This window comes from Muscardinus avellanarius (assembly GCF_963383645.1).
Source record: "Muscardinus avellanarius genome assembly, chromosome: 1".
NCBI lineage: Eukaryota > Metazoa > Chordata > Mammalia > Rodentia > Gliridae > Muscardinus > Muscardinus avellanarius.
Window position 1 is genome coordinate 99,598,213 of NC_137786.1, and position 15,646 is coordinate 99,613,858.

The 15,646-nt window shown below is 44.9% G+C and overlaps 2 protein-coding genes across 2 annotated transcripts in view; one reads left to right on the forward strand and one right to left on the reverse strand.

Annotated features, from left to right (window-relative positions):
• Positions 1-1,820: 1,820 nt before the first annotated feature.
• On the forward strand, positions 1,821-12,868 carry KIF20A (kinesin family member 20A; the record flags this gene model as incomplete). The annotated part of the gene is made up of 18 exons (XM_080696893.1): positions 1,821-1,985; positions 4,815-4,904; positions 5,003-5,122; positions 6,140-6,278; positions 6,400-6,587; positions 6,675-6,804; positions 6,964-7,158; positions 7,260-7,371; positions 7,479-7,547; positions 7,915-8,058; positions 8,184-8,349; positions 8,463-8,627; positions 8,723-8,862; positions 9,219-9,321; positions 9,629-9,827; positions 10,052-10,143; positions 10,338-10,475; positions 12,548-12,868. The coding sequence occupies 18 exons, from the start codon at positions 1,821-1,823 to the stop codon at positions 12,866-12,868; spliced, it is 2,676 nt and encodes an 891-aa protein (XP_080553019.1).
• A 1,660-nt stretch (positions 12,869-14,528) lies between these two features.
• The window catches only part of CDC23 (cell division cycle 23), a gene marked incomplete at both ends in the record, with an annotated part of 29,384 nt that continues 28,266 nt past the window's right edge, over positions 14,529-15,646 (reverse strand). The window contains 2 exons of the mRNA XM_080710207.1: positions 14,529-14,699; positions 15,080-15,199. Of these exons, the coding sequence (XP_080566333.1) occupies positions 14,529-14,699; positions 15,080-15,199 (291 nt within the window). The remainder of the gene's footprint in view (positions 14,700-15,079; positions 15,200-15,646) is intronic.

A 15,646-nucleotide genomic window follows, 5' to 3' on the forward strand; every position in this document is an offset into this window, starting at 1 on the left:
TCACTAAGCAGCTGAGGCTGGCTTCGAACCTGTGTGATCCTCCTGTCGCGGGGATTACAAGCGTGCGCCACCACGCCCGGCTTTATTCAATTTGAAACAGGATTTCACTGAGTTGCAAAGGGCCTCACTAAGTAGCAGAGGCTGTTCACGAACCCGGATGCTCCGGTCTCAGCCTCCCAAATGCTGGGATTCCAAGCCTGCGCCACCACGCCCCGCTACTTTATCCCTATGGGAATGCCAGTTTATTTCCCAAGATGCCGAGCGGCCACTCCTCCTCCTGCCCCGCCTCCCTCTTAGCATAAACTTGTTTATTTCTCAGCCCCTCCCCCAACCGTGGAACCGAAGACATTTTCTACCTAGAAAATGGAGAAAAATTATCGAAATGCACGAAACGCAATTTCTCAATGACAGAAAAATCTCGTGACTCAAAAGATCCTACATAACTGCCACACAAACACTGGTTAGAAAAACCAATGCCTCTGAGCTGCCAGCCACTCCGTAAGGCTCTTACTATCCCTTCGTTTACAATGAAATTGTTCCTACAGTTTAGTGCCCCCCCGAGCTCCTAACATGCAGAGGGGCGCGGCGGCGCTTCCTCGAAACTCCGCTCCCTCCCCGGGACACAGGCGTCTCGTTTCTGGGTCGCAAACCCCAGACGCCGGCCTCCACGACTCCGTCAGGCGCGGTGTCTGCGGCCCCGGCCACTCGCGGCACGAGCAGAAGCCAGAGCGCGGTGCCTGGCCGCGACTCCACGAAGGCCGCCACGCAGACGCAGCCCAGATACTCACTGCCCGTGCCCGCCGCCATCTTGCCCCCGACGTCTACAACACCTCTGTAGACAATCGAGTCCAGCCGGATCCCGGGAACTCTGGGAAACAGAGTACGAATCGGTTCGCGGGAAGTGTAGTTTTTCTGGGAAGTGTAGTTTTTCTCCAGACGAAGCGAGCGGCTTAACCAGTTACTTTATGTGTGCCTGAAAAAGACTGTTGCCAAGAAAAGACACGGGATGCCAGTTGAAGCCGCAGGCTTTCCTTTCAGCTTCTTAGGGAAGAAACAGCTAGCTTTTAAGGGGAAAAAGTTATGTGGCAAAACGACCCGGAAGTCGTGACAGTTGGTAACCCGGATCCACATTAGAAGGTGAGAGGTCAAACCGGAGCAAACGGTCTTCTAGTCCCCACCCCAGCCACTCTTTCCTTACGCTGATTGGTAGTTGCAGGCTTCGTTTCTGATTGGCCGAACGAACTCAGCGCGTAATTTAAAACATTGTATCAGGAACAAAGCTGCACCTCGTGGGCGGAGTTGCGCTCTCCCTTTGAGAAAGTCCAGGTTCGGCTGCAGGGCGTGAGTTGGTACCGGAGTAGCAGCGAGGGTCGCGTCTTCGGGTGAGTTCTCAGCCCAACTCCTCGCGCAGTAGGCTTTTAGAAAGTGGAGCTGCAGCCATCTTTCTTTATTTTTTCCTTAATACTCGAGTTCTCTTGCTGGGCCTTGCAGTGATGTATAGAAGGGATCCTGACACCTCCAAAGCTTTGGCGGGCCAGACACTCTGCTAGGAGAGTGCCCTTCTGCTTTTAGAGCCAGATATCTGTTGCTTGCTGTTTACTTTCAGAAATGCGACCTCAGGCCGGATTAAATTATTCACTCTTTTCATCCATTTTTCTTTTGCCAATAATTAGAGGAAATAGGGAGTAGCGGTGCAGGTAGAGGGGCCGGGTGTACTAGACCAAGGGCTTTTTTTTCTTGTTTACAATGTACTGCTGTCCACTAATGCTCTTCTTCCTCTCTACTCTTGTCTCTTTTAGACCTCAGACTGCCCTGCTGTCATGTCTCAAGGGATCCTTTCGCCACCTACGGGCTTGCTGTCGGATGAGGATGTCGTTGTCTCCCCCATATTTGAATCCACAGCTGCAGATTTGGGGTCTGTGTTACGAAAGGACTTGCTGTCAGACTGCTCTGTCATCTCCACCTCCCTGGAGGACAAGCAGCAGGTAAAAGAGTTGGGGAGTGCCTTGGGAACAGAAAGTGAAGTCTTGAACCTAATACTTCTCCATACAAGGTAGTCCTTATAAGGTCAACAACCAGGAATCCTGCAGGTCTGGCAGATTAATTCAGAATTAAGGGTATGGCAAGTAAAAAGTGTACATTTGTGTGTCCACAAGAAAAACTACTATTTTGTGTTTTGTTTTGGTACTGAAGGTTGAACCCAGAGGCATTTTCCCCCCCTCTCTTCTTTTTTGTGGCATTGGGGGATTGAATCCAGCAGCCTTCTACTTCTAAGCTACATCCCCAGCCCGATTTTATTTTTATTTTGAAACACAGTCTCACTAGGTTGATGAGCGTCTTTGCTGAAACTGTCCTGGAACCTGTGATCCTCCAGTCTCGCTTCTTTAAGTACTGGGATTATAGGCATGCACCACTGTGCCCAGATTAAAACCACAGGCATTCCACCTCCAAGCTATATCCCCAGCCCTACTTTAATTTTTTTTATGTTGAAACAGGGACTTGCTAAGTAGCTGAGGCTGGCCTCAAACTTGTGATCTTTTTGTCTAAGTCTTCCAAGTAGTGGGATTACAGGCATACATCACAACATGTGACTAAAAAACTGCTCCCCTCACCCTCGGTTCTGGGGATTGAACCCAGAGGACTTCTACCTCCAAGCTACATCCCCAGCCCCATTTTTTATTTTTTTATTTTGAAACAGAGTCTCACTAAATTGCAGAGGTCCTCACTAAGTTATCTGAGTCTGGTCAAGAACCTGTGATCCATCTGGGCGTGGTGGCGCATGTTTGTAATCCCAGGATCGCTCAGGTTCAAAGCCAGCCTCAGCTACTTAGCGAGGCCCTGTTTTGAAATAAAATGTAAAAATAGGTCTGGGAGTATAGCCCAGAAGTAGAAAGCCTCTGGCTTCCATTTCAAGTACCACCAAAAAAAAAAAAAAAAGAAGAAGAAGAAGAACCTGTGATCCTCCTGTCTCTGGCTCCCAAGTACTGGTTTTACAAGCATGCGCCACCACACCCAGCTGAAAAACTACTGTTTGAATTGCATTAGTGAAATACTTTCAAGTGCATGCTCCCAGTTCATTTGTGAGGGAAGAATAATCTCTCCACTATGAGGACCAGTTATGTTAAGTAGTTTGTACAGGGCTAGAGGGTATAGCCCAGTGGTAAAGCATGTGCTTAGCTAAATGTGCGAGGCCCTGGGTTTGTAACCCAACACCACATGCATACAAAATAATTTGTACAGGGCCATACTGGCATTAAGTAGGTGGAATGCACATTCAGATTTTAATGATATCAACTATAGCTTCCCATTAGCCTTTTCTATGAGGCCAGGATTTCTCAGCTAAAACATTATTGGCATTTAAGGTCAGATTCTTTGTTATAGTGGGTTGTCCTGTGCATTGAAAATATTAAGCAGCATTTCTGGCCTCAGCCCACTAGATGTCAGTTAGTCCCTTCCCACTTGTGACAACCCAGTGTCCTTAGAGGGAGTTTCTGAGAGAAACTCTGTAAGAAAGGGGCATGGGGGAATATAACAATGTATGTTAACATTTAGTATAAAGCCTAACAGAAATTCTCAACAAGGGCCATTATTCCCTCTAAGGGAGTTTTTCTTAGGAACTTGTGAAGTTCCATGAGAGCCAAATCCTTGATAATGTTTCCACTATGAAGTACTAGTGCCCCTTAGAGTTGCTGGGCCCTAGAAGGTATACCCTAAATATCTATTGAATGCATGAGGTGGGCGCTGTTAATCTCATTCTAGATGAGAAAACTAGGCAAAGAAAAGTTAAGGACCTTGTTCACGATTTCATATATTTTTCAGTATTGGGGATTGAACCCAGGGATGTTTTACTCTAAGCTATAAGTCTCTAAGCTACAGATCTATTTTTTTATTTTTTGGTACTGGTGGTGGAACCCCAGGACATTCTACCACTGACTATACCTCCAGCCCTATTTTATTCTATTTGTTTATTTATTTATTGTGTGTGTTACTGAGGGTGGAACCCACGGCCTTTCTACCTTTGGGCTATACTCCCATACCTATTTTATACTGTATTTGGGAACAGGGTCTCACTAAGTTGCTGAGACATAAGTACCTGAGGCTGGCTTTGAACCTGTGTGATCCTTCTGTCTCAGCCTCCCAAGCCCTGGGATTACAAGCGTGTGCCACCATGCCTGTCATTATTCTTTTTATTTTGATACAAGGTCTCCCTAAATTGCAGAGAGCCTTGCTTTGTTGCAGAGGCTGGCTGTGAACCCTCGAGCCTCCTATCTCAGCCTCCTAAGTACTGGATTAAAGGCATATGCTGCCACCCCTGGCTAGGATTTCATAATTAAATGACAGAGCTGGATATAGTGGCACATACCTTTAATCCCAATAATTAGGAAGCTGAGACTGGAAGATCACAGCCTCAAGGCAGCTTCAGCAAGACCTTCAGTAATTTAGCAAGACCCTGTTTGAAAATAAACAGGGCTGGAGGTGAAATTGAAGGTAAAACGCCCTTGACTTCAATCCCCAGAACCAAACAAAAAACAACAAAAAAAAGATGGAATAGTGACTCAAATTTAGGTGAGTCCATCTGCAACATGCTTAGTATGCTTTGCTGTGGTGTCGCATAAAAGTTTCACACCAGTTAATCACTGGTGTGGCAAGGTAGATTTGCAGAGTACTGATCAGACAAGAAACAAGACCAAAGAGTGGTTGTGCAGAGACATTTGAGATGGAATTGCATAGTATTAGCATAATTCCTCGCAACTGTGCTGTTTGCCCATTTATTCAGCGGTAACTTATGGTCCCTGGCTGGAATTCTACTACAGGTTCCATGTGAGGACAGTGTGGAGAAGGTGAAAGTATACCTGAGGGTCAGACCCTTGCTACCTTCAGAGTTGGAACGAAAGGAAGATCAGGTGAGTTTTGGAGGGGGTACCTAAAATGGAATTGATAGAGTATAGAGGGTTCCCAGGAATGTCACCTTCTCTGAAAATTGTATTTGTCCCCTTCTCAGGGCTGTCTCCATATTGAGAATATGGAGACTATTGTTCTTCAAGCACCCAAGGATTCCTTTGCCCTGAAGAGCAATGAACGGGGAATTGGCCAAGCCACCCACAAGTTCACTTTTTCCCAGGTATGGAGGTACTGGTATACAAACAAGGGAAAATCATATAGGGCAACTTTATTTTCTCTTTAGAGAGGCTTTTCTACTTCACTGTGAGTTCTTTTTGTATGCACATAATTTAAGCACCCTTGTTATATGTTAGTCAATGTGTCAATCACTTTATGTGCATTAATTCCCACTAATACTATTGTTTGGTTTTTTTGTGGGTCTGGGAATGGAGCCCAAGGGCATTTGACCTCTGAACTATACCCTCTGCCCTGTTTTTTATTCTTTATTTTGAAACAAGGTCTCACTAAGCTCCAGAGGGCCTCACTAAGTAGCTGAGTCTGTCCACGAACTGTGATCTTCCAGTCTCAGCCTTCCGAATGCTGGGATTACAAGCGAATGCTGGGATTACAAGCGTGCACCACCATGCCCGGCTCTTTTCTTTTTTTTTTTTTTATCACTGTTATCTCTATTTTCCTGACAAGGATACTCTTGCTCAGTGAAAGTAATGTTGCTGCCAGACATGGTGGCACACACCTGTAATCTCAGTACTTGGGAGGCTGAGACAGGAGGGTCCCGGATTTACAGCCAGCCTCAGCAACTTAATGAGGCCCTCCTCAATTTAGTGAGACCCTGTTTTAAAACAGAAAAATAGGGCTGGGGTTATAGATCAGAGGTAGAATGCCCCTGGGTTCAATTCTCATCCCCAGTACAAAAGAAGATAATGTTGCTGAAGCCATAGAACTAGTCAGTGATAGACGGATTGGAATCTAGATCGTTGCATCTCCAAACCCATGTTTGTGACCATTATATTGTCCCATTGTGTGTGCAGCATTAGGCTTAGTGCATAACATTCTTCATTATTTCTTGAATTGGATGAAAGATGGACTAGCAGAGTGGTTGAGTCGTCAGTGTTTAGGAACAGCTGGCAACAGGGCAAGAAGCTTCATGTGTGGTCTCCAGAGCCAACCATCCAGGGGGATTCATCTACTGGCTCTGTATAACAGACAAATGGGAACTGAAGGATGGGTCTATCTCTAGATCTTTGGGCCAGAAGTGGGGCAGGCAGCCTTCTTCAACCTGACCGTGAAGGAGATGGTAAAAGATGTGCTCAGAGGGCAGAACTGGCTCATCTATACATATGGAGTCACCAACTCTGGGAAAACCCACACAATTCAAGGTGAGTAGTAAGTCTTCACAGGATGCTGATTTGCCTGTAATGGTGGTCTTTACGTTTTGGTGCTCTGAGTCATGGGGAGAAAGATACTTGCCTCAGCTGTCCACTTTTTATATGCCTCTAGGTACGATCAAAGATGGAGGGATCCTGCCCAGGTCCCTGGCCCTGATCTTTAATAGCCTCCAAGGTCAACTTCATCCGACACCTGATCTGAAGCCCTTGCTCTCCAATGAGGTAGTCTGGCTAGACAGCAGACAGGTTCGACAGGAGGAAATGAAAAAGCTGTCCCTGCTAAATGGAGGCCTCCAAGAGGTGAAGTGTTGGTATGCATGCAGGTGGGGGCCAGGGGTACAAGTCTCAGGAAAGCTTTGAGCTTACGTTCTCCATGTATCCCTCCAGGAGGAGCTGTCCACCTCCTTGAAGAGGAGTGTTTACATTGAAAGTCGGATGGGTACCAGCACCAGCTTTGACAGTGGCATTGCTGGGCTCTCTTCTACCAGTCAGTTTACCAGCAGTAGCCAGCTGGATGGTATGTAACGTGACTGGGCTGCATGCCAAGTAATCATAGAAACCCACTCCATGTTCCCAACAGCTCCCAACCTGACCTCTGCCTTCTAATGCCCTTGGGTGGCAAAAGTGAGATGGACTGTTTTAGAGTTGATGGTGTGTACATTGGCTTCCTCCTCAGAAACAAGTCACCGATGGGCACAGCCAGACACTGCTCCAGTAAGCATCCCCGCAGACATTCGCTTCTCCATCTGGATCTCCTTCTTTGAGATCTACAATGAGCTGCTTTATGACCTGTTAGAACCACCTAACCAGCAACGGAAGAGACAGACTCTACGGCTATGTGAGGACCAAAATGGCAATCCCTATGTGAAAGGTATGTGAATGTGGGGAAGGTAGGCAGGAACCCTGGAGGGTCTTGTGAAGAGGTTAGGAGTTGTTGTCACCGTCCTATGCCTTTCTCTCCTTTGCCTTCAGATCTCAATTGGATTCATGTCCAGGATGCTGAGGAAGCCTGGAAACTTCTGAAAGTGGGTCGTAAGAATCAGAGCTTTGCTAGCACCCACCTGAACCAAAACTCTAGCCGCAGGTGAGTCAGTTTTAAGAATAACCCTTCACGATGTCTAGAGAAAACACCAGTTCTCCACCTGGTCATGGAAGGTGTGCAATGACTATTTTATTTTCTTTAATTTTCAGTCATAGCATCTTCTCAATACGGATCCTGCACCTTCAGGGGGAAGGGGATATAGTCCCCAAGATCAGCGAGTAAGTTTTTCCATTTAGAAATTTGATCTTCTTGCAGGATATAGCAGCACATATCTATAATCACAGTTACTCAGGAGGCTGAGGCAGGATGATTTCAAGTTTGAGACCAGCCTGGCTGCTTAGCAAGACCATGTAGTAGTTCAGTGGTAAAATGCTTGCCTAGCATGCACAAGGCTCTGGTTTCAATCCCCAGGATCACCAAAAAAAATTTATTTTCTTGGTCACAGTAGTTGTGGGAGCCAAGAGGAGATCCTTAGAATTATTTGTTCTGCTTCCTTGGGTATAAAGATTCTTATTGGGTTCTCCCCTCCAAAAACTATATGATGTGCTGGAAGCTCTTGATGTCAGATCCTGTGCATTTTTCTAGGCTCTCACTCTGTGATCTGGCTGGCTCAGAGCGCTGTAAAGATCAAAAGAGTGGTGAACGGCTGAAGGAAGCAGGAAACATTAACACTTCTCTGCATACCCTGGGCCGGTGTATTGCTGCCCTGCGCCAAAATCAGCAGAACCGGTGAGCTTTAGACTACAAGCTGTGGGCTGGAAGGGCCTGGGGCTCAGTAATTTGCCAAGACTTCCTAGTCTACCTTAAAGGCTGGAGTTCTGCTCATAGATCTATTATCTCTGATTCTCTGCCAGGTCAAAGCAGAACCTGGTTCCCTTCCGTGACAGCAAGCTGACTCGAGTATTCCAGGGCTTCTTCACCGGCCGAGGCCGTTCCTGTATGATTGTTAATGTGAATCCCTGTGCATCTACCTATGATGAAACTCTTCATGTAGCCAAGTTCTCAGCCATTGCCAGTCAGGTGAGAGCTAGGCAAGTGATGGTGTGCCTACTTTGGGCTACACTGGCATCTTCCTCAGAAGGATTGATTACAGAGAACCAATTACGGTTTTTCTCCCCTCCAAACCCCGCCAGCTTGTGCATGCCCCACCTGTGCAACTGGGACTCTCATCCCTGCATTCACTCATCAAGGAACACAGTCTTCAGGCCTCTCCTGCCTTAGAGAAAGGGGGTAAGGTAGACTCAGGCCTTGACGACCACGGTGATAACGAAGCAGACATCTCTGTGTATGGCAAGGAGGTGAGAATGCAAGAAAGCTTTAATATAGCAGATTAAGGGATGCCCTGGACCTGTCCCGGGTGTGAGCACATATCTAACACATGTGTTCCTCCCAGGAGCTGCTCCAGGTGGTAGAAGCCATGAAAACACTTCTCTTGAAAGAACGGCAGGAAAAGTTGCAATTGGAGATGCGACTCCGAGATGAGATTTGCAATGAGATGGTAGAACAGATGCAACAACGGGAACAGTGGTGCAGGTACAGGCTCAGTGACCTCCCGTGAGGTCACCTGGGAGAGGGGGTGGGAAGTAGGGACTGGGATAGGGTTGTGCCTCGAGATTTGTCCCCAAGGTTCACTCCTCAGAATCTCTACTCACTGTTTTTCCTCTCTCTCTTTTTTTTTGGTGGCACTGAGGATGGAACCCAGAGGCATTCAATCTCTGATCTATACCTCTAGCCCTATTTTATTTTTTATTTTGAAACAAGGTCTTACTAAGCTGCTTAGGGCTTAAGTAGATGAGGCTGGCCGCAAACCTGTGATCCTCCTGTCTCAGCCTCCATAGTACTGGGATCCTCCTGTCCACCACGCTCGTTTTTTCTCTTCTTTCTGACAGTGAGCATCTGGACACCCAAAAGGAACTACTGGAGGAAATGTATGAAGACAAATTAAAAATCCTTAAGGAGTCATTGACAAGCTTTTACCAAGAAGAGATTCAGGTGATTTTCCCTGAACCAGCCCCAATTAGCTGCTCAGATTTCTACCATGAGGTTACCTGAAGTAAACATACTTTATAAACTCTAGTAAGAGCAGGCATATATAATTTACTTTGTTCCCCTCAGGTGCTTTACAGGTGTGCAATCTGTTTGGTGAGTTGACTAAGGGCTTAGTTAGCCAGGAAATGGTATATTTATAACAAAGCTTTCAAGGAATATCAGGAAGGATTTAGTTCATTTTTTTTCAGTTATCTGTTCTGCAGTATTTATCTGACCCTGGATAGAACTATACTCTCTGCTTCCCTCTTAGGAACGCGATGAAAAGATTGAAGAGTTAGAAGCTCTCTTGCAGGAAGCCAGACAGCAGCCTGTGGCCCATCAACAGTCAGGGTCTGAATTGTCCCTACGGCGGTCACAAAGGTTGGCAGCTTCTGCCTCCACTCAGCAGCTCCAGGAGGCTAAAGCTAAACTAGAACAGTGCAAAGCAGAGCTGAATTCTACCACTGAAGGTGAGGAAGCAGAGAAGGGAGGAAGGAAGCCTGACTGGGTTCAAGGCAGAGTTGGTATTCAAACCAGGGTCTTATCAACACTGAGGTTTATCTCTGTGACCTTTCACTCTAGGATACATGTGGCCTTGCTTTTTATATTTGCAATATGCTACTGTTAGTACAGTTAAAGAGGTAAGTGTAAAGCTAGAAAATGCAAATATTTGTTTCCTGGTTCCTTTCCTCAGAGCTGCAGAAGTATCAGAAAATGTTAGAACCACCACCCTCAGCCAAGCCCTTCACCACTGATGTGGACAAGAAGTTAGAGGAGGGTCAGAAGGTAATAATTACCTTTCTGTTAGAGTTCTTGCCCAGGGCAGTTTCTGACATCTAAAGCTCTTTATCACTGGTTCTTGGGAAGATCACAGTTTTCTTTTGTGCTGGGTTCTATTTCAACTCCTCCCATAATTATCCTGATTAGATAATTACCAGATTGTGATCTAGACCACAATCTGATTCCTACTCCTTTTTCAGAATGTAAGGCTGCTTCGGTCAGAGCTTCAGAAACTTGGCGAGTCTCTCCAGTCAGCAGAAAGGGCCTGCTGCCACAGCACCGGGGCAGAAAAACTTCGTCAAGCTTTGACCACTTGTGATGACATCTTAATCAAACAGGTTAGAGCAGCTTACTGGCCCACTCCAGTGCATAATATGTAAGAGGGATGAGGAATAGAAGAGACAAGTCAAAATTTTTAGGGTGAACTTATTGGAGAGAGTTTCTCTTCCTTGCAAAATAAAAATAACTATCCTTTGTTAGGCATCTACTAAATACTAGTAAGCACTGAACTAACTTTAAGCCGTTTGCTTTGTCACAGGACCCTAAAGAGATAGATACTATCATATTTCATTGAAAATGCCACTGGCATTATTTTAGGTACTCCTAAGAAAAAACACTAACAATTAAGCTATGACAAGTCTCTTGTATGATAATAGGTATTGAACCCAGTGGACTCTTATTATAACCACTGAGCTATATCCCCAGTGCATGCGGCAGCGTGCGTGTGCGTGCGTGCATGTGTGTGTGTGTGTGTGTGTGTGTTTTATACTGGGGATTGAACCCAAGGTGTTCTACCCAGAACTGTATCCCCAGCCCTCCAGCCTTATTTTGAAACTAGGTCTCAGTTGGTAAGAGTCTTGCTAAATTGCTGAGGCTGGCCTTGTACCTGTAATCCTCAGTGTCCCAAGTACTGGTATTACAAGCATGTGCCACCACACCTGGTTTTATCTTTTATTTTGAGACAGGGTCTTTGCTAAGTTTCTCAGGCTGGCCTTGAACTTGTAAACCTTCTGACTTAACCTCTACACTAGAACAGGATTATAGGAACGCACCATTGTGTCTGGCTTTAATGACAGCATTTGATATTTATGGACTGAGGCTGTTGGAAGTTAAACTTATTCAAGCTTATACTTCTATGATAGAAAATGTCCTTCTATTCAGTACTGCTTGTATTTTGGTCTCAAAAAAGGCATACCCCAAGCCAGGCGTGGTGGCGCACGCTTGTAATACCCACGCTTGGGAGGCTGAGACCGGAGGATCACACAGGTTCGAAGCCAGCCTCAGCTACTTAATGAGGCTTTCAGCAACTTAGTGAGACCCTGTTTCCAAATAAAATATTTTTAAAAAGGTCTGGGAGTATAGCCCGAAGGTAGAACGCCTCTGGGTTCCACCCCCAGTACCACCAAAAAAAAAAAAAAAAAAGGCATACCCCCTTGCCAGGTGTCATGGCACATGCCTGTAATCCCAGTACTTGGGAGGCTGAAACAGGAAGATTGCAGGTTTACAGCCAGTCTCAGAAACTTAGTGAGAACTTGGTGAGACGCTGTTTCAAAATAGGTAGAAATATCCCTGGGTTCAATCCCCAGTAACACATACACACCCACACAATACCCTCTCTCCAGTTATGAAGTTTGGCCTTAAAAAAGTTGTAGGGAGCCAGGTGTGGTGGCCCATGCTTGTAATACCAGTACTTGGGAGACTGAGACAGATGAATCTGGGTTTGTGGCCAGCCTCAGCTACTTAGTGAGGCAATCTGCAACTTAGATCCTGTTTCAAAATAAAGAATAAGCCGGGTGTGGTGGCGCACGCTTGTCATTCCAGCATTCAGGAGGCTGAGACTGGAGGATCGCGGACAGCCTCAGCTACTTAGTAAGACTCTCTGCAACTCAGTGAGACCTGGTTTCAAAATAAAGAATTAAAAATAAGGTAGGGGTTGTAGCTTGGAGGTCGAATGCCATTGGGTTCCATCCCCAGACCCGCAAAAAAGAAAAAAAAAAAAAAAAAAGAATAAAAAAAATAGGGCTGGGGTTGTAGCTTGGAGGTAAAATGCCTCCAGGTTCAATCCCCAGCACCACACAAAAGAGCTGTGGGTGTGTTACTACAGATTGAACCCAAAGGCATTCTACCTCCAAGCTACATCCCAGCCCTTTTTATTATTTGGAAATAGGGTCTCACTGAGTTGCTGATAGCCTCACTAAATTGCTGAGGCAGGCTTCAAACCTGCACTCCTCCTATCTTAGCGTCCCAAGTGCTGGGATACAAGCATGTGCCATAGCACCTGGCTGAGTTAATTTTTGAAGAAATACTTATTAGTTACTAGTAATGGACAGCACATATTTCCTTGCCCTCTTGTTTCTCTAATATCCCAGACAAAAGTGTGTTGTTTTCCAAATTTACTGCTGTTCCTTAGGACCAGACCCTGGCTGAGCTGCAGAATAACATGATGCTAGTGAAACTGGACCTTCGGAAGAAAGCAGCATGCATTGCTGAGCAGTATCATACCATGATAACACTCCAGGGGCAGGCTGTTTCTGCTAAAAAGCGCCTTGGTGCCAACCAGGAAAACCAGCAACCTAACCAGCAACCCCCAGGAAAGAAACCATTTCTTCGAAACTTACTTCCCCGAACTCCCACCTGCCAAAACTCAAAAGACTGCAGTCCTTATGCCAGAATTTTACGCTCACGGCGCTCTCCTTTACTCAAATCTGGGCCTTTTGGAAAAAAATACTAAGACTATGGGGAAGGCGAGCACAGTCACTGTCCTGCATCAGCTGCTGAGCTTAAAAAAATAAGTCTCTTTCAAGCTTTATCATATACCTGGGACTCTATCCGGAATATAATACTCATACTAGCTATTTCTCCCCTTTTGTATTATAATCACTTTTGTAATCTCATGTTTTTAATTCATATGGTATCTATGCACAAAAAAGTTATAATAAAGATTGTTCACTTTTTTATTTGAATACTAATATTAGAAAAATCATCAAAAAAATTATAAAAACTCAAAACACTATTTTGGTCAATGGGAACTTTGCACAGGCATAGCAACAGAGACCAAAAACTAGTATACACCTAAGAAGGCTGAGAAAGAATAAATTCAAGTGGCATTGATACTCAAAACTTTTTTTTAATATAAAATGAAGTGTCATACATTAGAATGTGAATTGGGAATAAAAATGTTCTGGAAATGAGAGAAAGGAGGCTAGATCCTGAGGTCATAATGATCTATAGCGTGTGCTATACAAATTCATTACAGCAAACATCAGAGTCAAAGCATATTACCAGCTACTAAACACATGCACGGGTCTGAAACGCCAAGAGCACACAAGAGTGATATTCTTTACCTTGTCTAGACAGATAAGGCTGACAAAATATCTCCAATCTTTTGGAGATAGGAGGGAAAAAACAGTTACATCAAACATTTATTAAAACAAACTAGCATGACATAAGTTTATTCTTATCTACATAATAAAAAAAGTTATTTTCAGATGTCCATGAAATTATCTGTAATTCCTGCTTTGCTTTGGTAGGGGTATAGCTAACACTTTAGCCATCTTTGCCCTCAGAAAGGGCCATCAACAGTTCATACCCAGTGTGATCCCTTTATTCAACCCTAGAAAGTTACTTCCAATTTGAAAGCTTTGAGGAGATGCCTCAAAACTTGAACTTCTGGAGTAAGAATAAATGTATAGCTCTACTCTTTTGTGTCTATGTGTGGTGCTGGGGATTAAACCCAGTGAATCTTACCTCCAAGCTATACCCCTAGCCCTTTTTTTGTTTTGTTTTGAAATGGGCTGAGGCTGGCCTAAAACCTACAATCTTGTCTCAGCCTCCCAAGTACTGGATTACAGGTATGTGCCACCATGCTGGGCTTTATCTCCACTCTACTTAAAACTAATCTCTGATATCAGAACAAAGGTCATAGTAAATTTATGAGGTTATTTCTGTGCGGCTGCCTGATCCCCCCACCCCTTCCCTAGGGCATTCAGTGCCCCTACTGCCAGAACAGTAGAGGACTGTTTTTCCTTCCTTACCTGTCCCACTCCCAGCAACATTAAAACCTTGTTCCTGTAGCATTGCTTGTGCTAAAGTGCTGTAAAGGAATTTTTAGGAGGAGGAGGGGCAGTATCTGGGAAGAAGGCCAAGATTGATAGATACTCTCTATATAAACAGAAGGGAGATAGAAATGCTTCTAACTGGCAAGATAGTATCTGTTCCTGCCAGTCTTCTGTCCGCCTCTGAGGGTGATTATATAAACTGTCCCCAAGGAGCTGTTTTCATCTGCAGAAACATGAAGAGCTGAGGCCCTTGGAAGAAAGGACGTGGCCGTTCTTTACATGGAGGTAAGGCTTAATATGGGTCTAGCAATGTACTGCATTGAAAATATTCAACTATGGTGTCACAGAAGACAAGTTGAGTGGAGAAACTCTGCGTGTGGGAGTGTTGTTAGCAGACAATGAAGCGGGGAGGAAAAAGGGAGCAGGCATCTCACTTGTGGGAGTCTCGCCTTGGTTCCGCAGCTGCAGGATTTGCCGGAGCAAGGCCTTACCTTCTTCCCGGGTCTGAAACAAAGGTAGGCAAGTATTTCAAAATATGTTCAAGACTATTATCAAAAACACATTAAAATACTTATGATATACAAGTTCCACCAATAAAAGTAGACTTTCCACTGACATTCTTATCCACCTTCCACCTTACGAATCCTTTATTAAAAAACTGAAAAGCCAGGCATGGTGGCAAAGGCTTGTAATGCCAGTGCCTGGGAGGCTGAAACAGGAGGATCGCACAGGTTCAAAGCCAGCCTCAGCTACTTAGGCTCTCAACAACTCAGTGAGACCTTATTTCCAAATAAAATATAACATAGGTCTGGGAGTGTAGCCCAGAGGTAGAAAGCCCCTAGGTTCCATTCCTGGTGAGAAAAAAAAAAAAAATTGATACCTACATCATTGAACGCACAACACTTTTGGGCACAAGTTGAAGCTTCATCCCACAACTTGCACTTAAAATAGTACTGGGCCAGATAGCGAAAAGCAGTGCTTTCTTCCAAGTGTTCCACTATTTCCTAGATAAGGAAAGCAAGAATAATTGAGGTAATGATCCAGTTACGGCTAGATAATTCAAACTTAGAATAAATAGATGGAGCCGGGCATGGTGGCGCACACTTTTAATCCCAGCATTCGGGAGGATGAGGCCGAAGGATCCTGGTTTGCGGACAGCCTCTGCTACTTAGTGAGGCCCTCGGCAACTTAGTGAGATCCTGTTTCAAAATAGAGAATAAAAGCCAGGCATAGTGGTGCATGCTTGTAATCCTAGCATTTGGGAGGCTGAGACAGGAGGATTATGGTTCAAGGACAGCCTCAGCTACTACTTAGTGAGGACCTTTGCAACTCAGTGAAACCCTGTTTCAAAAATAAAGAATAAAAAATTGGACTGGTGGTGTAGCTCAAAAGGTCGAATGCCCCTAGATTCCATCCCCAGACCTGAATAAACAAACAAACAAACAAAGAAA